Source organism: Amblyomma americanum, chromosome 8, assembly GCF_052857255.1.
Source record: "Amblyomma americanum isolate KBUSLIRL-KWMA chromosome 8, ASM5285725v1, whole genome shotgun sequence".
NCBI lineage: Eukaryota > Metazoa > Arthropoda > Arachnida > Ixodida > Ixodidae > Amblyomma > Amblyomma americanum.
In genome coordinates this window covers 25,799,580-25,820,073 of record NC_135504.1, presented here as the reverse complement: position 1 = coordinate 25,820,073, position 20,494 = coordinate 25,799,580, and the positions used below count along the sequence as shown (strand labels likewise).

At 45.3% G+C, this 20,494-nt stretch overlaps 1 protein-coding gene across 2 annotated transcripts in view; it reads left to right on the top strand.

Annotated features, from left to right (window-relative positions):
• LOC144101175 (mitotic spindle assembly checkpoint protein MAD1-like) overlaps positions 1 to 20,494 on the top strand; it is a 28,401-nt gene that overhangs the window by 7,300 nt on the left and 607 nt on the right. The window contains exons 5-17 of one of the 2 annotated variants that reach the window (XM_077634226.1): positions 1,631 to 1,702; positions 3,425 to 3,506; positions 5,498 to 5,628; positions 7,217 to 7,390; positions 8,478 to 8,564; positions 9,448 to 9,592; positions 11,071 to 11,202; positions 14,102 to 14,187; positions 14,314 to 14,332; positions 15,038 to 15,160; positions 16,058 to 16,145; positions 17,427 to 17,617; positions 19,641 to 19,810. In XM_077634226.1, the coding sequence (XP_077490352.1) occupies positions 1,631 to 1,702; positions 3,425 to 3,506; positions 5,498 to 5,628; positions 7,217 to 7,390; positions 8,478 to 8,564; positions 9,448 to 9,592; positions 11,071 to 11,202; positions 14,102 to 14,187; positions 14,314 to 14,332; positions 15,038 to 15,160; positions 16,058 to 16,145; positions 17,427 to 17,617; positions 19,641 to 19,805 (1,495 nt within the window). In that variant the 3' untranslated portion in view covers positions 19,806 to 19,810. Of the gene's footprint in view, positions 1 to 1,630; positions 1,703 to 3,424; positions 3,507 to 5,497; positions 5,629 to 7,216; positions 7,391 to 8,477; positions 8,565 to 9,447; positions 9,593 to 11,070; positions 11,203 to 14,101; positions 14,188 to 14,313; positions 14,333 to 15,034; positions 15,161 to 16,057; positions 16,146 to 17,426; positions 17,618 to 19,640; positions 19,811 to 20,494 lie in introns of both variants that reach the window. The other variant, XM_077634225.1, reaches the window with a different exon arrangement.

Sequence of the window (20,494 nt, the reverse complement as noted above, 5' to 3'; positions counted from 1 at the left end):
CACTGAGAATGACACCAAGGCAGTACATCACATGGTAATTTCGTCTAATAAACAGGTTGACAAAAATGCTGAAGCTTTTCTCCACGTGTAATCAATAATGATGCTAAGCAAAGTCAACGTGCATGCTTTGAAACATTCGCACACGCAACTTCGTTTCGAATGCAACATTTCCTGGCACGGTGTAGGCAGCTTGCTGTTTTGCCTACACCTTGCATCGCTGCCGACCATAGTGCCGCCTTTGTTTACTAGCATGATGCTTGTCTATATCTTTTTCTTTTCACCATTATTCGCTGGTGGAATCACTGATATGTTACTGTTTGTCTGCCTTTTTCTCTTTCTTTAGTGTTTCCTGATCATTCATTGATGTATTCAGTGATACGCAAGGTGTGTTTCTTAGCATTATATATCATATTTACTCGAATGTAACGCGACCACGAATGTAACGCGAGGGGGGACTTTACATGCTGCCTAGCGGGAAAAAATAAAACCACGAATGTAACGCGAGGATTAGGGACGCAAAACAAACTACCTTTAATAGACATTGTGGCCAACATCTTTACTCATCTTCCTCGCTTTTGGAGGCTGAGTTCTCAGAAACGGACTCCTCCTTTTCGCTATCGAAGTCTCCCGGTAAGTTCTGCTGCATCAGGGTTGTTCGCCACAGAGAGAATCCATTCCTCTTCATGAACGTTTGGGCCCACCCACAAGATGCTCTGAACTTCCCATCTCCCGAGCGTTGCTCGATAACAAAGTCCGCCACTTTTTTCTCTAGCTGGACGTGATGGCCGTGGCGAGGCTCACGAAATCCTTTGCGGTCGGGCTCACTTTTAAAAGCCCCTCCCGCTGCAGGCGCCATCCGCGGATGGTTGACTCGTTGAGGTCAAGTCTTCGAGCTGCCGCAGAATTCCTGACCTCTTCAGCTAACAGGATCGCCTTTCTCTTAAAACGAGCGCCGCACTGAGCACAGCGCGTTGCCATCATGTGCACTGAATCAATACACCGCGAGCGACGCCACAAGAACACGACGCGACGATGCGTTGAGCGCGAGGTCGCAATAAACACAAAAAAATGAGAGAACAACGCTTTGACTTTGGATGGATGAGGATCTGGCTTCCGTGGTACCCATGTTGCCAGCATAAAATCGCAAAACTGCGGAAACTGAAACCAAGCTGATTGCTTTGAAATGGCTGCACCGCGGCACTGCTTTAGGCCAATCGAAGTGCAGTATTCGATTATAACGCGAGGGTAGACTTTAAGGGGAAAAAATCCGGGAAAAAACTCGCGTTACATTCGAGTAAATACGCAATGACTAGCAACCAGACCCTCCTACAGTAATGCCTTACTGGCAATATAGGTAGAACTAATAAAAGAAGTAAATCAAAACAACCATGCTAGCGCAGCCATTTGACCCTTCTCAGACAGCCAATCAAAGTAGGGGCTTCAAGGACCCCAAAGGATTATCAGGCCCCCACTTGAAAATCACTAATCTCTGCAAACAAGTATGTTGTTGGTCTAGATGTGCCGGATACAAAACCTAGGGCAAAATTTTGGTTAATGAAGCACAAGCACTTTGAACAGAGTTCAAGCATTTTTTGTGCTTTGGTTCCTTCCTTTTTTTTTTCTCTTCCAGGCTTTCTGCGAGTCAGGTGATGCTGCGTACGTCTCTTGAAGAAGCCAAGGACCAAATAGAAATACTCAAAAGGTTGGTGATTTTGTACTTGACGGCCTTCGTGCAAAGTACCTATTTCCGTCACACCTGCCCACTTGTTGATATTGAGGCAATGCAAAGCAGCACTGGGTGTATTGAGCGGCTGTTCAGTGATTTACACTATACCTGTTTTTCACCATTCTTTGTTTGAGTGGCTTTCATCCAGGGCAGTGCAAAAACTTTTGAACCATTCACCAAATGATTGCTGCATTGTGGATGACGATTCCCTCATAGTGGACAGATTTGCCAGGGAATAAATTTCGCATGCAGGGGTGTAGAAAAGTTCGAACCATTGCGTAACGTTAGTGTTCGGTTGGCTGGAGCATATTGCGGCTTCGACATATTGGGCGCAAGCTCCATCAATGGAGCAAACTGCGCAGGTGGAGTCATGTTACCCCTGCTGTTGTAGCAGCAGTGGGTGGTGCTCATCAAAATTTCTGCGTTTTAAAATATGTGTCACATTGCTCTCTTAATTTTTCCCTCTTAGTGAATTCCTGCATTGCGCATTTTGATTGTTTGTTGTTGTCGTAACAGCGGCACACTGTTTATGCTTCTACGACAGTATTTATTACCTCAGTGCCAGATGCACGGGGTAGAACTTAGTGTAAACTCTGATTTCCATTCGAAAGACTGGAAGCTGCAAGAAGCATGGTTATTTAAGCCAAGGGTCGGCAGAGAAGCAAATGCAGCATCGTGTGTGGAGGAAGCATTTCAGGGAGTAAGATTTGTTAATGGAGTTGGCGCTGAAGTGTTTGGTAAGGAGCTTGCTATAATGCACCTTCACAGAATTTATGCTGTTAAAGATTGCTCCATGCCATACTCACTGACCTACTCTCCTGCTCTACAATAGCTCGAAAGCAGTCGAGTTGCACATTCACCGGCACAAACTGAAGGCCCACATTTGACCTATACTGCATCTATATATGACTTGGCATTCTGCGGAGTTCTGCACCTGCTATCTGGAAATGGATCTTTTCACCAGTATTTTATCAGCCGCTTACTTCTCTGACTGGGGGTGTAGCAGCTTCACTGTTGTTCATAACTATGGTGACACATGCACTAAATTATTTTTGAAGAATCTTGGTCGCTGCATGGGTTTAGCAGAAGGAAAACGCACCTGTTGACACTGCGACAGCTTGTTCACATGATGGGCCACTTTGTTGGCGAAGAAGTTTAATGCCTCAGATGGAGTGTAAACCGAACCACAAAATCATAAACACAAAAACTAAACTGGAGAGTGCCCGCACGGTTTACGGTCCGACATCATGCGTGAGAGTGCACATTTGTGTTTTCATGGAGACCCTACTCCAGTATGTGTTAATGACATGCGTCGGTGTGTGTTCAAGATATCAATTTCACGTGCGTCTACTCACCACGATGCCAGTGCCAGCCAGTGTGTGTGTGTGTGGACATCACCCCATGAAACTCATTGTATTATGCGATCATCAACCTTCATTAGTTCTTTTCCTTTCCTCCCCTTCCCCTTTCTCCAGTGTGGGGTAGCAGGCCAGGGTCATGTTACGACCGGCCGACCTCTCCTCCATTCCTCTCGTTAAAATTCCTTTCTCTTTCTCTCTAAACTGGCAGATACATTTTGCAAAGCAGGAGAGCGGTGCATGTGATGCCTTTCTTGTGTTGCGCGGGCACTGCTGAGAGATGGTGCCACGGTATGTCCTCGTGCGTATTAACTACATGTGCGACCTGATCTTTGTGCAGGCATGTTCGTGAGAAGGAGCTTCTCATTTCCCACTTACAAAGTGAAAATACTGAGCTTCGAAAAGCAGAAGCCAAAGCCAAGGTAACGCTTTTGTTTATCATTTGTTGGCAGTGTCAGACTGCTTTTTAGCATGGGCATTTTGTAGAGCACGCGTTTGTTTCCTGTCTTGTTTTGCTGGAAACTTTACCCGAACATGGCATGCATAGTACGTTTGTGCGTCTAAAGTGTAATGCCCGTGTTGTCTCTCACAGGACGCTCGAACTGCGTGATGTGCTTTAGGAGTGTTTTTATTACAAGCTCACACACGTAACCACTCGCTAGCTTGAGCAGGAATTCATAGAAGAATGAAAGTTTTCAAGCTTTTCACTGTTCTCCAAGGCTGTGAAGTGTATGTAATAGAGGTACCCAAAATTGTAACTTCTGTTTTTACATTTTTTCGCAAAGGAAGAGAATTGATGCTAGAACGTTTTAAGGTATATCATGTATGTCATGTAGTATATCATGTACACTCCGCAACATGATATATTTTATTTTTTCTTGGTTCAATCAATCAGTCAAATCAGTTTTATTCAAACGGCTAGTAAAAAGTACATGCGAATCATCTGGGCCCTTAGCCTTCTCGGCTAGACTTGGGCCCATGCAGGAAGTGCGAAAAATAAATATAGCGAGACAACTCAGTATTATACACAGAATTCATGTAGAGCAGTTATGCGACAGTTATATACAAAGAAAAGCGAAATACTCAAGAAAGTTCTAGGAAGGAACTGCACTAGAAGAAAATTTGTCAGCTCACATGTTTCTTTTCCTCTTTTTATTTCTCACAGTTTTTCTTCGCATATGATATATCATCCCGTATCCTTGCAGGAAATTAGTGTTCATGTTGTGTACGTTTTGGGGCAGGTCTTTCTTTCTACATCGTAGCTACTGTATGAAATGTGCAAGAGTATTAAAGCAGCATTTGGTAGCATGTGATAGTGCACAGCTGAGCCATGCCAGTGGCACGTCAGGCCTGTTTGCATTCTGTGGCTCTCATCTGATGTCTGTAATTGAGGCTGCATGTGTAGCCACCGCGTTGGCTCAGGGGTTGTGGTACTCGGCTTGCTGACCCTAAAGGTGTGGAGGCGAAATGCTAGAGGCCCGTGTACAGTGCGGTGTTAGTGCGAGATCATGAACCCCAGGTGGTCAAAATTACCTGGAGCCCTCCACTATAGCGTTCCTCATAGCATGAGTCGCTTTGGAACGCTAAGTCTCATTAACTAAATCAAGCAGCATGTGTGATCACAAAGGGTAAAAAAAAGTAAATAATCATCAAGCAGGTTGCTCAGGACACCTATCTTGGTTGGATCTAGAATAGCTGCTAGAGTCCATACCCTCAGGTCTTGGCACTTAGGAGCTGCCAGTACATGGCTGAATTGTCAGGACTGCAGCCTCCTGGAAGGAATTGGACTTAATAGTTTTTCATTAGTTACTTGGGATTAAAAATACAGAAAAAAATATCTTGTTTAAAAACAAGGGGCCAAAAACATGTTGCAAAGATAAAGTATTGTTGGTCCAATGTTTAAGGGAGTTTCCCAAGGTATGAGTAGATTTGTATTGAGGCAGTAGTTGCTCGTTAGCGTCCCCCCAAGTACAGCCCTATGGCTACAAAGGAAAGATATACAGCTTTCGTAGAAACTTCGCAGCTGAAAAAGATTTGTCCTGGTCTGGGGTTCAAACCTGAAACCACTGCTTGTCCGTGACAATCGCCCTACCAACTGAGCTAAGCAGGACGGCTTTCTTGAACCATGAAGTTTCTGTGAAAGCTGTACATCTGTCCTTTTCCTGGGTGAATGCTAATGAGTAATTACTCCGTTATTATAAAATATTGCAAGTTCACTCCTCGTCCTCAGTGGTGATCTTTGTGCGAACATTCTCCTACCACTGTCTGTTGAATTGTGATCGAGGTTGTTGAGAGGAAATAAAAAAGGCTTGGCTGAATTTATGTGTAATTACTGCCGGCTGCATGAAGAAAAAGAGCAAATTGGATTCTGCTGGTGCTCAAGCCAGCCTTGCTTGTTGTCCTGTTTCGCTAGGAACTTCAGCGACGCCTGGATGAACTGAAGGAAGCGGAGGAACTCTCGCGGATCATGAAGGACGAGCTCAAGAGATTGCCAGCTGTTGAGAAAGAGCTCGCCAAACTTCAGGAAGAAGTTGAGCAGCATAGGTGTGTTGACTGCTTGTGCTTGTCATTGTACACTTAAAGGGGCTCTGAAGAGGATTACCAACAGAAACAAGAAACCACGCTAGACTGATAGGCTATTCTATGGAAACACTGCGAGTGATTGTTCTGTGTGAAAATGTTGCTGCTTTGCTAAGAAAATCACAAGGCTCTTATTTCCTCTCTTATGAGTGCCCCCCGTGCAATGTTGGGAATGTTACATCATTTTTATGAAATGCATTCTCCGGCAAATTAGAGAAAAGCGAAAACAAATCCGCTAAACCCACCAATAAGATAACCCTTTCGTTAGGGCCAACAGATGGTGCCACCATAGCCAGCCATTTTCGTAACAGTTCTTGCAACCTATGGCAGCCCCACTGTTCAGAAAGGATGCGAATAAGCTTAAGGTTGGCTTGCAATTCTTGATGGGGCTCCACATGACAGAGTCATGCAGGCCGACTAGGTGGCATATGATGCAAGCAATGCTTACCATTTTTTAACCTGTCAGCAGCCTCTGTGGCGCTTTCCTCCCCCATTAAAACAGTGTTGCACTTGAAATCACCGCACCTACCATGGCTGGCAAAGAACTCGCTTTATGGAGTGTACTTGCTGGAATCCTCAAGGGGCATTGCACACGTCTTTTGGTTTTATTCCACTTTCTCGCTTATCCAACCATTGTTCTCTGTCAGGGTAGCATATTTACAATCTTGGGACACTAATCTCTCAATATAGCTAGGTTTAGTATTTCCCATTAGCTAAGATCAGTATTTCCCATTGGTGTCCCTTTAGCCTCCTGTGAACTGCAGGAACTGTTATCAGAGGGAACAAACTTCCCGACAGCTGGCATTAAGAACCATGCGCACTGCATCATGAGCAACCAGTTGTGTAGGTGGTGTCAGTTAGCTCAAGCTATTTGCATCGCTATTTGCGCGTGCTCTATGCTTGGGCTAAGTGCTAGCGTCCTGCTCAGCACGTATAGGGTTGTCCACTTCTAACTTGGAACATGCGAATTTCATTGCTGTACTCTTCATAGCGCCAGTGTGCCCGTTGCATACGTGCGTTAAAGTGAAGCGGCAGGCAACGAGAAGGACCGGCTCTAAGTCGCTCTACACCCGCGCCGCTTTGCTTCGATGCGCAGCTGCATCGGACGTACTGGCCACCCGAAGAGCGCAGCCACACCTCTCATTGTGTTCGATCTAGAAGTGGACAACTCTGTACTGCTCACAATGGGGAAATAGGCATTGCATCAAAGACATGGACAGATTAGCATTCACCTAGAGGACACACACAAAGCGCTAACTTGGTGCGAATTGCACAAGTTGATGCAAATTCATAATGTTGGAAAGCGGTGTGGCGTCTTCTTGCTTTTGAGTCTCGTCAAGGTCCCACTGTTTTCCCCCACTTTGATCTTGCTACGGCGAGTGTGCTGGAAAAGGTCGTTTCGGCAAGTATGGTAGCAATTTACACAGTTGTGCACCCAGAAACGAAAGTTGTTCACATTTTTACAGTGTGTAACACAGGTGATATCTTGGGCCTTAGTGGGTTGATCAGCCAGGATCCTCTCGTGATGGAAACGTCGTTGTATGCTGTGCAGGCGGGCTCGCATGAACGTGCACTTGATCCAGGAGCGTCTGCTGGCAGCACAGAGCAACTCGACCAAGCTGAATGAGCTGCAGACTCTCTGCAGTCAGCAGCAGCTGAGCCTGGAGCAGCTGCGAGCCGAGCTGGACGTGTGGAAGGAGTTGGCTGCCGAGCCGCATTGCCTCACGTGAGTGCCTGCCCTTTTGTCGGCAGCCAGATCCCCCCCCGCCTCTTTCTTTCTTGCTGTTTGCTGCAAAAGCTTTCACTCCGAAACTGCTGCAGGACAGTGCTTCTAGCTTTTAAAATTTTAACAGATGTAGACTGCCTGGTCGTGACGAAATTTGTAGTAGGCGCAAACTTTGCAAGCACAGAGAAAAAGAGGACACAGGGAACTCGCCGTTCTCACAGTTGGTTTACTGGAGAGGCCGCGGTTGCTTAAATGTGAAACAACAACACAACAAAAATTAACCAGTTGAAGCTCGAAAGGAAAGCAAGGTCAAGATCTCTTTATATATCGTATTTCTTTTTTTTTTGATAGTGAGAGTAACGGCTTGCTGATGCAATTACCGTGCGATGCGATGTAAAATGCTTCCGTCACCTCTCTAGTATGTCGTTGCAGGGGACGAAAAAGAACTTGGGTTTCCTCAAAGATAGAGCGGCAATGAATGGCCTCCAATTAGCACTGCTTCATTTCATTTCATTTTATTACCTTAAAGGCCCCAAAAGAGGGGTGTTACATAAGGGGTCCTGTTTAGACTTCCTGGTCCAGTGTTTAAGGGAATCTCCCAAGGTGGAGTAGATCTTTAATAAGGGAGTAATTACTCATTGGCATCCACCCAAGCGCAGCCATAATAGGAAGGAAAGCTATATAGCTTGCACAGAAATGTCATAGTTGAATAAAAATTACTTCAATTTGTCCTCGGAGTGTACCTGCAATAGAACATTCATTGCAGGTACACAAACAGTTGCATTTGTTCACAAACAGGGTACTCTCATTGAAATATGTTGGGGATGTTTCTTCCTTGCAGTTTCTCGAGCTTGTACAAGGTGGATAGCATAGCGCAAAGCACAAGCCCTTGCATAGGGAAGGACAGGAAGCCTGGAAGTTTTCCTCGTTATGCGTTTAATTTTTTCACCACATAGGAAGCGGAGTTATTGAAACAGAGCGCAGGGCTGTGCTGTGGCACCTTTTGTGTTCTCATTGAGGCTTATTGGGGGCTTTTGAGTCGGAGGTCATCACTTTGCTCACCGTTTTCATTCTTTTTTCTTTTCAGGAGTCCGAGAGCTGTGCTGCAGTGCCTGGCTGACCTGCGGCGCTCTGAGCTGGCCCTCACGGAGCGGCAATCAAAGCTCTTGGCAGAGTAAGCTTTGGGTGGTAGCCGTACGTTCCCAGTCTGGATTTATGTCGAAAAGGAGATGTGGGTTTTGCGTGGCGTTGTGAAAAACCACAGCTGCTAGAGAGTTCTTTTCAGCATTGCTGTGTTTCTGTTCAGTTGAATTGCCGCTTTCATCTTAGCGATGCGCCCGATGGGGGGTGGTATGTTGTGTGCCTCTGACTGCAATGGTAAGATGTATTTCTGAATGCTATGTAGTACTTGTGCAGCTTCATTGAAACCGCTCTCCTGTTCGGCTAGGAGTTAGGAGTGGAATGGTCACAAGTGTGCATGCCACAATAGTAACCTAAAAAATATTAGTACTTTTTATCAGCCTGGAATAAAATGCGTAGACCGCTTATAAAGGAAATAAAATTTTGCCTTTCTACTTTCAGTCGCAGTGTGTAAATTATGCGATTCATATTTGTTTGCCATAGAGCCATTGAAGGGTACACTTAAGAACCAATTGCCGAGGAATGTCGCTGTACAGTAGAAAGATTGGCGTACGCGTGTTCACATTGCAATTGATCCCAATTGTACATGCATTGTAATTATCTCTAAACAAAAGCAAATGATACAAGAATAACAGATGTCAGCTGCTAATCCAATAATTCAGGTAACACAGAAGAGAATCCCTCATGGCTCTTAGCGCACGTGACATGTTTGGGCAGCTTACCGTAGTCTTGCACTCTCTGAACGAAGAAAGCATATTTTGTGCAGAGACCTGTGATAACGAAGCTCTTGCGTGTGCAGCGCTCATCTCCTATGTGCCATAGAGAACATGGGGTGGTGCTTGTGGCACCTTGAGGACTTATCCTGTACATGGTAGCTTTGACCTCTGGAGTGTTGTGCATTTATCCTCTGTCTTCAGGAACGAGATGCTGCGGACCAAAGCAGAGACCAGCAGTCAGGAACTGCGTCGAAGCCACACAAAGCTCGTCAAGTCGCAGTCTCAGTTTGACGAGCAGACAGCACTCCTGCGCCGAATGCAGAGGCGTCTTCTCCTTGTGGGAAAGGTACAGTGACCAGCCGCAGCCGGTTCTTGCCTTTTGTCGAAGCCATATTGGTGGACAGCTTCGGCTTTCTCACCATGTTGTGCAATGTAGTGTAACGTAGTCTACCTTTAGCTCCTGGGAGCTTTCTCGGATGATTCTGCCAGAGAAAAAAAGACTAGCTTGCACTACATCTTAGCTTTTGGTAACACCAACGGTCTTCAAAAGGTTGTGAGGAACCCTGCATGTCTTCGCTTCCTTTCGTTCCAGCCTAAGATCTACGCAAAAATGTATGCAGAAGAACAACTGCGCTGAGAAATGGCCATACTCAATAATAATGGCTGTCTGTAGAAAAACACAGTTGCTATAAGCAATTAAAACATGATTAGTCTCAAACTAAAATTGATGAAAGGAAAGGTTGGGATAGAGCCATAGAACAGAGTTGCAAGGACAACACTTGATGGATTTTCGAACATTTTCAGTTTACTATGGCATTATATCTTTTGGACATCCCTGTTTTAGTTTCAGTGAGTATTTTTTTCAAGGTAGTGTGGAAAACAATTATGAAACGGCAAAAACCAACAAATAAAAAATGCAGCTGGGTTTCTACTAAAGTAGACTAAAGTATGATGCCACAGGTACTGTCACAAAACCTCTCAAATGCATGTTGATTGGCTGTACTGGTAACTGTTAGTGACAACGTCAATCATTATTTGTCAGAAATGACCAAAAGCAAGCCCGAATTTTTTGTTTCAGCAAACATGAAATGAATGAATGTTGATAGGTGTGCAACTTTGGATGACAGGCAGGTAAGAGTGCCCGTAAAAATTTCCCCGACTGAGGCCACAAAACCGAAAAATTTTTAATGAATTTGCACAGGTATGAAATTCCACCTGACTGTGAAATTTAGAACAAAAGGTCAAAAGACTCTGGAGAACTTGGCATGAAAATTTCAGTAAAATGCGTGCAGGGGCAAAAAACGACTGAGTTGCCTTTCAGAGGACAACAGATGGCCAAAATTAATCCAGTCGCCAACTACAGTGTCTCGCATAGCTCTCATGTGGCATCATCATCATCATCAGCCTGACTATGCCCACTGCAAGGTGTAGTCAGTTAACCCTGACCTGTGCCAGCTGCAGCCACCCTGTCCCCATAAAGTTTTTAATCTCATCCGCCCACCTAACTTTCTTCCGTCCCCTGCTACGCTTGCCTTCTCTTGGAATCCAGTCCGGCCCTTCTTTGGGGCCTCCAACCTCATGCCGTCCCGAAAGTGAAAACTCTTTCATTTACTAGCTGATTGATTGGAATCTGTAGGAGTGTAGTGGTGGTCATCCCTGTCGCTCCTTTGCTATGGGGCGGCATGGAAAGACTGGGTGCTCCGTCAGACTATCCCACTGTTCTGTGCTGATGACACACATTGCTAGCCAGACTCCAGAGTTAAACGCTGGTATGCTATCCTCCCCCCACACACACACACACGGGCTGTCTTTTCTTTGATCCAGGAAAAGGAGGCGTGCCGGGCCATGATTGAGAGCTACCAGAAGGAGGCTGGCCCCGATTGGCCCCAAGCTGCTGCCAGGCAGGTTCAGTTCCTGGAGAATGTGCTGACCGACTACCGGCACTCGCTCGAACAGGTGGAAAAAGTCAATTCAGTGTGTGGACCAATGCGTTAACTGGCATATACAAGGTGGCTTGTTTGTTGTGTCCTGCAAGAGTACTGTACAGTAAAACCTCGACAATTCGAACTCTGCTAATTCAAAATCTCAGATAATGCGAAGAATTTTTTACTGGATAATTTGAAGTGGCGCCCTGCATCAAGCTGGTTAATTAGAAGTTCTGCTACAAGTTGGGGGGTAGACTTTCGCATGGCGGTATTTCTTCATCATCATCATCATCACCAGCCTGACTGCGCCCACTGCAGCGCAAAGGCATCTCCCATGTCTCTCCAATTAACCCTGTCCTTTGCCAGCTACGGCCACAGTAACCCTGCAAACTTGTTAATGTCATCCGCCCAAAGTTTGTCTTACAGTTTGTCCAGTAAGGCAGCAATTTCGTTTCCTGTGCAGTTTCTTTCGTGGGTCTCTTTTTTTTTTTGCTGCATTGGTTAATTTGAAAACCCGGTTAATTAGTATATATTTCGAGGTCCCAGTGACTTCGAATTAACAAGGTCTTACTGTAATTCAGTATAGTATCTACAATGCTGCTGTGGTCTCATTTACACGGGGCATCATCATACGCGTACCTAGTGCTGCACTTGGCATCGTCGTTATCATGGGCAGCTCGCATTTTGACTGTCTGTTTCAGTGTGTCGTGTGTCCTTGGCTCACAAAGTGAAAGAGATTGCGATGGTTAAGGGGGCAGCCTGGTCTTGAAAACAAAATTTTACTAAGGTAGTAATAATTATGAAATCTTCAGGAAACATGTATTTTTGCGTGCTGATTCTAAATATGTAATTTAATTTCATTTAAAACAATTTTTTTAGCACTTATGTAATTTTTATGCAGTTCTTTTGCGAAGAGCTTGGAAGAAAATTTGCTGTAGGAAAATCGCTGATATGTATGCCATTGGGTTCTCATGATACCAAGGAATGCAATAAGGGTAAAATTATCATCCTGGCTATCATAGAACTTGAGTTATAGGGTATTGAAGCTGCCAATTCAGAAACGAGAATACACACTTTTATTCGCATTTCTGAAGCGACAACTTTAAAACCCTATAACATAAGTTCTATGATAAGCAGGAAGACAATTTTACCCTTATTGCATTCCTTAGTATCAAGAGAAGCCAATGGCATACATATCAGCAAGTTTTCTGCAACAAAATTTTTTCAAAGCTCTTCACAAGATACATGCATAAAAATTACGTAAGTGCTCAACGAATTGTTTCACATGAAATTAAGTGAGATATTTAGAATCGGCACACAAAAATACATGTTCCCTGACGGTTTCTAAACTGTGACTTCATTAATAAAATTTTTCTTTTCAAGACCGGGCTCCCCTCTTAAGTTTGTGGCTTGACGGGAATAATTTAGCAAGTAGCGGATACCAGTGCTAAGTTTGGCCGTGAACTCTACAACATTCATGCTCAGCTTAACTCATGACTGGATCTTGTCACCGCTCATACTTTTGCTCCCGGTCACGAGCATGTTTGCAAGTGGCCACAGATGGCTGTCAGAAGGCACTCGTCTACCATGAAAAACCCGCGATAACATTCAGCTACTGCTGTGTGCCAACTGCATGTTGTTGCATAACATAAATTATGCATGTTATAGCACATGTTATAATTGTATAGTATTATAGTTAGCCGCTGTGGAGTCCTGTCAGCTGTGTCAAAGAGCGGCTGTTTGAGTCTGTAGCACATGGTAACCTGGGGCGGGCGGTGGTGGTGGTTGGGGTCACATGATTTTCATTCGGTAAACCAGCTGTATAGCAGCTACTCACTGTAGAAAATCTGGCTTAGCAAACACGACTCTGGGTTAAACTTGAATGCCATATTTACTCCCGTAATGAGTCCACTTGCATATTGAACCTCAACTCATAGCTACTCATGGCCATCCTGTAACTCAGTCAGGCTGCATTTTGGCTGTAAACAGTTACCCTTAGGGACTTCGAACCAAATGACACAGCTTCATGCAGTGACTGCACATCATTTCACGGCTGACTTAACCAGTCATTTCTGTCGTATGCAAACGTTCTGTTCAACTGTGCCTTGAGTTATTTATTATTAGCTTTGAGATGTGTGTGCTACGAACTCATTGCGCTGTTTTTTTATTGTTTTGTCATTTACTCTTCTCCTTGATCTTTTTCTTTTACGATGTCGTACTTAAGTCTCAAATATCGCTTTGCACAGCGTTGTTGATTTATACCAATTCTTATACTTCTGGCCTTCAAAAATAAATTTTATGGAATAAACCACTGCCACATGATCAGTGGATATGCAAGTTATGCCGTGGTTCCAGCTCGTTCAGTCCATTACTGTACACAAATATTCAATTGCTTCAGCACAAGTAATGTTCATTTTGGGTTGGCCTGAGGCCACAATTTGTTATGCATGTCGTAGCCATAACAACTGTTGCTCTCACTTTTTGAGAGGGGAAAAGGGTCTTAGAAAAACAGTATCACAGTAAGGAAGTCATAAGAGAACATTTTTCTTGGTGATTTTTTGCCTATGTTTATTCCTTATTTTGGCATTTAATTTCACGTAGAACAAGTCTTTGAGCACTTATCTTGTGTAGTACGTTATGTAAGTTTCTTGTTGAAAGCTTTTAAGAAATTTCGCTGCAGGTAACTCGCTGAAATGCGTGCCCTCGATTTCTCTTGACATCAAGGGATCGAGCAAGGAGGATAAAGTTATCATCCTGCCTTTCATAGAAATTGAATTATGTAGTATTGAAGTTGCCGCCCCAGAAACGAAAAAAAAATCTTTCTATTTGTGAAGTGGCTACTGCAAATCGAAGCACAGCACCATTAGCCTTGCTTTCATGCTCGTAGTGCACTCTGCTGTAACTGCACTGTTGCAAATTGAACTGTGCAGGCGGAAAAAGAGCTGGAAGAGCTGCGGAATCGAAGGATGCTGGAGTGCAGCTCAGCGAGTGTGGAAGTGCAAACTGACGAAGTCCAGTGAGTGGCCCTACTTGTCTCCTGTGTGAAATTTTTGCTCGTTCTTTTTTTGGCATTCTGAGTGCGCAGTTCACTTGGTGCAGAGTGTTGACATTACTGTTTCCCGTGTTCTTTTTTTTTTTGTAGGTTTGCTGACAGCCAGGCGGTGAGTGATTTCATGCGGCCTCTTCACATCTTCTGCACACTGTGGTTGTTCTGGCAGCTAGATTGGAATCAAGTGCAACTGCACATTCAGTTCTTTATGCATGGCTTCCTGCTGCGAGACATTAACCGTAATCCTTAGTTTTGCCTTGGCAAAGAGTAAACAGTGCTGGGCTAGGATGCTGTAGTGTTTTAATATTTCTTACTAGCTTGTCATGCCATGTGTACACTTCTGACGAGCCCCAACATTTGACAGTGCAACACGGGGGCAAAAGTGAGTGCAGCGCAAGACTCTTCCAACATCTGAACCTACTCATTGTTGACTTCATACTTGTTGTTCATTAGCACAGAGCACATATTTGGCCCCGTTAGAGTGTTTATTCTGCCCAAGGAAAGTAGAATTGTGTGGCTGCAATCTTTCCTGCTTGCCTCAACTCATTGCTCCAATCAGGGCATGCCCATGCAACTAATCACCGTTGTAGAGGCAAGTTAGGAGTGATGTGGGGTTGCGTCCTGCTCCAAGCACGAAGTCAACTGTGAAAAGGGGTGCGTTGGTTGCAGTCAATCCTCAAATAGCAAGCCCGTGGATCGAACACTGCAATCGGTTCAGCACAGATCAGGTGGTTCTCAGTGTGTGTCGCTGCAGGCCATGTTGAATACGCGTGCTGTGAGTGTTTGCTGAGCAGCGGATGGGACGCCTCCCCAGCAGGAGGACTGCGGCTTCCGGGTGGTGCACTTGGTGGACAATCCACTGGAGATCGCCTTCAGGCAGCGCGTCGAGAATGTCACCAAGCTGGAAGAGGAGATCGAGCGGCTACGGGCAAGGGTCAAGGTGATCTCGAGCGTTTTCTCCCGTTCGTTTCCTCCCGCGCCGCTCGAATGAGTGCCGCACCTGTTTCTCTTGTGTTGGGCTGAGGAAGGGGAATGGTAGTGGTGCACAGAGGTCTCGATTCATGCTGCAGGCAGTCCTAAAACGGTCTTCACACTTTTGAGGGGCAGAATGAATCAGTAGCATTGTATACCACAGCATTGCTGGCTGGGTAAGAATAGCTGAAGGACATTATGCAATCTAATCTTATTTAGTGAAATGCAATACAATTTAACAGTCTAATACAGGGAAACATCAATGCAGTCTAATAGTACACTTAATGTAGAAGAATAAAATTCAATGCTGTTCGATGCAAATTGGTCAGCCAATAAGCATTGATGCAAAAATATCACTGAAATGCGCAAACAGAAAGAGGAAATTGGCTACAGGACAAAAACAGTAAAGTTGGGGTAGAAAATGTGTATTACTTATTCGCTGAAATGGTTCATCACTGTTATGTGTGAGGTAGGATCAGGCTAGATGTCTGTTTTCTGTGCTTACGTTTTAATGAAATAGTAGAAAAAGCACTTGCCCTTTGCTCGAGGATTACTGTGCGATGACGGGTTGTATTTGTCTTAACGTGTAACTTTGTATTCAGGTGTCTCCGTGATGGTTCGGCACGTGTGCGTCAGATGAGCACACACAGCAGTGTCCTTGTGGCAGAGTTCATGCAGAGTACCTGCTGCTCTGCACTGGAAAAAAGAAAAAAGTGTTTGAACGACTAATCCTTATGTGGATTTACAGGGTTTCAGCACTGTTCAGTTGAACCTTTGGGAAAAGGGAGAGAAATGTGTGCTTTTTTTGCGAGCCAGAAATGACTGCCGCTGCTTTCCTGTTTACTGAGCTTTGTTGTGCTGGCAGGTGCTGGAGGAGTTTGGCTGCTCCCAGGATGTGACTGCTCAGGTGCAGCTCAAGTTGGACCAAGACGGTGCACTTCCCGACCGAAAGAGTGAGCCGCCTGTTTTTTTTTTGTTTCAACGCGACAGTGTTAAGGGTGCCATTCTGTAGAGAAATCTGGCAGCGATGTTGTGAGAGAAAAGGCAGTTGGCCCACCTGCCAACAAGGTGATGTCATTGCAACCTGTCCACCAGGTTGTGAGGCTGCGGAGTAAGGCGGCATTGAATCTGTGCATTACTGCCGGCAAGCACAGGTGCTTCACAGGCTGCAAGATCAACAAGGTCAATCAGTACGTGCGTGTGTGCTGACTGGGCAAAGCGCATCAAGTAGAAGACATGGTGGGCACGATACAAGGGAGGCGATTGAAGTAGATCTGCTACGCACGATCGGTGGTCACCGAACGGCAGCAGTTTTATAAGTAGAGTACCGCTCATGTGGTAAACCTTGCTGGCCCAGTCAGTCATGCGGAACTTGTCCTCTGCCCAATTGGGTCCCCACCTTCTGTGCTGCTACCGTGTGCAGGCAGCGCTCTGCGCTAGCTTCGTTGCCGCATGGGCTCAGGAATGACAGAACAGCGCCATCTGAGACTTGCGGGATCAAACATCTGTGAATTTTTGATAACACGCCGCTGACAGACAGCTGGCCTGACCGGATGTCACCTGGGAAGACTTCACTAGTGCAGATGATGATAGGGACGCCTCAGAGTCGCAGGCTGATGAAGCCATTTTTTGCAAAATGTGAGCGCTCCCCGACTGCAAGAGTCTGGCAGAAGGCTATGAGGAGGAGGCAGACCTACCACCAGCTGCCGTGGAGGTGTCAATGGCAGTCAGTTATATCACGTGCCCCTGAAAGCGTATTGTTGGCAGGAATGGTCTCGTTGAGGAGCACATGACAGTGTTGAAGAGTTTGGAAAGCTCCATGATCTATAAGTTCGCGACAATGAACTTCTGTGTGAAATAAGCACCACTTTTGTCTGAATTAAAATTTTTGGCTGTAATATGGGGAGCCCGCATACAACAAACTTCGGATACAACAAATGCAATCCGCACCTTCCTTTTGCAGAAATTTTTCGCTATGGTTAGAAGCCATTGGCTTGTGCAGCGTCATCGCCTCAGTGGTTGTGCTAACAGGAGGATTGCTGATTTGGCAGTGCTGCTGGGTGTACCTATGTCAGTGTTTCGATTGCACACTTGGTGTTGCAAGATTGCTGGCGGTCATACTATGAATGCACTAGCCAAGTGCAGGCCATCAGCCTTGAAGGACAGATGGCCCAAAGGCAGGGATTTCAGAGTGATCGCCCCTGACCAAGTTTGTGCTTTGCTCACCGCTGCAGCCCTGCAAGAGCAGCTGGCATCAGCAGAGGCCAAGAACAGGCGTCTGGTGGATGCATTTCGCCGCACCAGCCAGGACTTCCGGCAAGGCTGTTACACACTAACCGGTTACCGGATAGACGTGCTGAGTCAGGGCCACTACAAGCTGACGCACAAGTATGCAGACTCTCCCGATGACTACCTGCTTTTCCAGGTAAGCTGTGGAATCGCACCAGGCTCATACCGCCTGACCTGGCTGCTTCACTAGATAGTGATCATAGCTGCAGTCATGCTGCGACTGATGTCAGGGGTGTTTCTGGAGCCAGTAAAGTAAAATAGTGATGCTTAAGTCAGCTTTACTCTTGGTGTGTTCCATGGAAGCATGCAGACTGCTGTCTAAGAAGGTCTCATTGCACAAGCTCAGTAACTGTTGGCGAGGTTTTCGTTCTTTTTTTTTAAGCAACTGTGCACCAAACAGGGCGATCTCTCATTAACTTAATTCCCAGAAGTTTCATAATCCTTGGTACCGAAGATGCGACGACAGTAACTGTGCATAGTGTTCATCTTTGCGCACTATTCAAGAAACATCGACAACTGATGTGCAAAGTGGCATCTGAACTTTTTAACAGCTCTAACTGACAAAGAAAAGGTGTTTCTGTGCTGTGCATAAAGCAGATCAGCAAAAACTTGACTTGGGTTTTCAATAAATGCTGCTGTCTTGCTGTCAATAATTTGACCGAAAATTTTCGTTATGACTGAAATGTCACGCCTCTGTGAGGCGGCGCAGAGGTGTAGCTTCTGAGCATGCTCCGGCAGTGGGGAGGGTGACATTTACTCAGCCAGGACAAACGATCCCCTCTCCCCACCTTTCTAAGTGGGGAGGGGGGAAGGTCCCCCTCAGATCCCGGCTGCCCCTTGTGAATGACAGTTGCCTGTGCTGTTAGCGTGCAGTTTAGACGGTATTAGTGACGTCACCCTTGGACCTTAGCTGCCTGTGTGAATGCAGCTTGGGGAATAGGGAGCCTCAGATAACTTGGTTACATCATGTGCATACCTGCGCACCAGGCTTTCCTGTGTGAAGAATACCACTTAACCCTTGAAGACGCTTTGTACAGAACTGTGTACATTTATGTACAGCTTCCTATGTGGGTGTGCTGCACCTACTAGCAGTTATTTCTATCTTTCAGGTGACTTTAACATCCCTCGTGTAACAAATGAGATGATTTTTTTTATTCCATGTAGCAAACACAGTAATTAATATTTCGCAGAATATTGAGCGGGTAGCATGTTGCCTGCCATTTTTATGCGATATATTTTGTCACCAGTACCAACACCATCTTTTTTTCCCCCGCAAGTTCAAGCATACTGTACATCTTCAATGCAGAAATTGATTCTGCAATCCTTCGGGTGTTTGTGTGACAAGTCTTGACGTTTGGCCTTGTCATTTTCATCAGTTATAACACTGTACGAAATTTCGCACATCCTTGTGAAAAATTAGCCGCTGGCATTTGGCTCTGGAAAACTAACAAATGATGTTTTTTGAGGCCTGGACACTGTTTAGGCGGAAACATATTTGTTTTCGATGGAAACAAAAAAATGGTGCCTGAAAGGGTCAACTGTCCGCTTGTTACCGTGCATCACACGCTGTCGTGTGTGGTTGCTCATTCATCCGTGCTGTCTCTCCCTACGACATCAATAGTGGCGAGAGCTTTCGGACCAATCACTATTATCTGTTCTTTTCCTGTTCCTTCCTCACCCTTCATGCTTGCAGCACTGACAGCTACGATGCCATACAACCGGTAAACATGGCTTTAACAGCTGTTGCTGGTAAAGCCCAAGTACTGAGTGTTTGATGCTTGCTAAAGTACTCCTACAAATTGAAATTAGCCTGAAGCTTTCCACTCTACTGTGTCCTTCATAGGTAGATGTAGCTCTGTAAGAAGGGAGGGAAAATTGCAAAAGGAACATTAGACAGTCGATGTAGACACCATAGCAGGCAACATGAATGCTATCACATTTTCTCCTTTGAGAATGTGGTTAAGAAGGCATGCAAGTTTTTTTTCCCCCTTTTTATTTGTGTGATAGAGAGGAGGTTGTTTCTGTTTCAGTGTGCCATGACTGCAGAGATTCCGTCTTTACCCTCATGTAGAGTAACATGCCAGATTAACTACCAGGTCTCCTGTAATCATTAAAATGTGTCTCTCTCTCTCTCTCTCTCTGGCGGACCCATCTTTCAGAACACGCAGGAGAACATGAATGTCCTGGAGACAGATTACATGCGCCAACTGGATGGGCTGGCGAGCACATACCTCGAGAAGTACAACAGCATCCCAGCCTTTCTGGGCGCTCTGACCCTGAAGCTCTTCAGCGAGCAAAACGACCTGGAAGAATCACAGCTATGAAGCAGGTTTGCTACTTTTCAAAACATCTTTGTGCTGCTGAGGCCAGCATTCTACAGTCAACTGCTCCTCGTCTGCGAGCATTTGTTGAGCATTCGAATATCGCAGCTTTCACAGGGCACTAAATGTAACCCTTACTTTCTACATTGCAGTGCCATCTGTCCTCAATTCAATTCATTACTTCTTCTAGAAATAATGCATCCTGGAAAGAGTCTAGGGCTAAAAGCTGTCTCGACAGCTCGACTAAGCCCCTTACCCCTTCCACAAGGCAGCCGTGGTTTGCATGACAGGTTCTGCTGATATTAAGAGACATCGAGAGTGTGAAAGAAAGACAGTAAATTATACAGTAGGGCAAGTACACAGAATTAAATGAAACACATATGATTTCAAAATGAGGCTGTAATGCCAGTACTAATATTTGTACACTCACAATACCAGCAAAGCAAGTAAACCGAACAACGTCAAGAAGAATTAGAATATACATACATATTCAAGAAAAGACGCTTCAAAAAGAAAAGTCAAGGCTTCCATTACCTCGACGACAGTGGCATACATCTTGTGCCACTGCGGTGGCTCAGTGGTTATGGCGCTTCGCTGCCAACCCGAAAGATGTGGGCTCAAAGCCGGCCGCGGCAGTCGGGTTTTGATAGGTGAAATTCTAGAGCCAGTTTACTGTGCGATGTCAGTGCAAG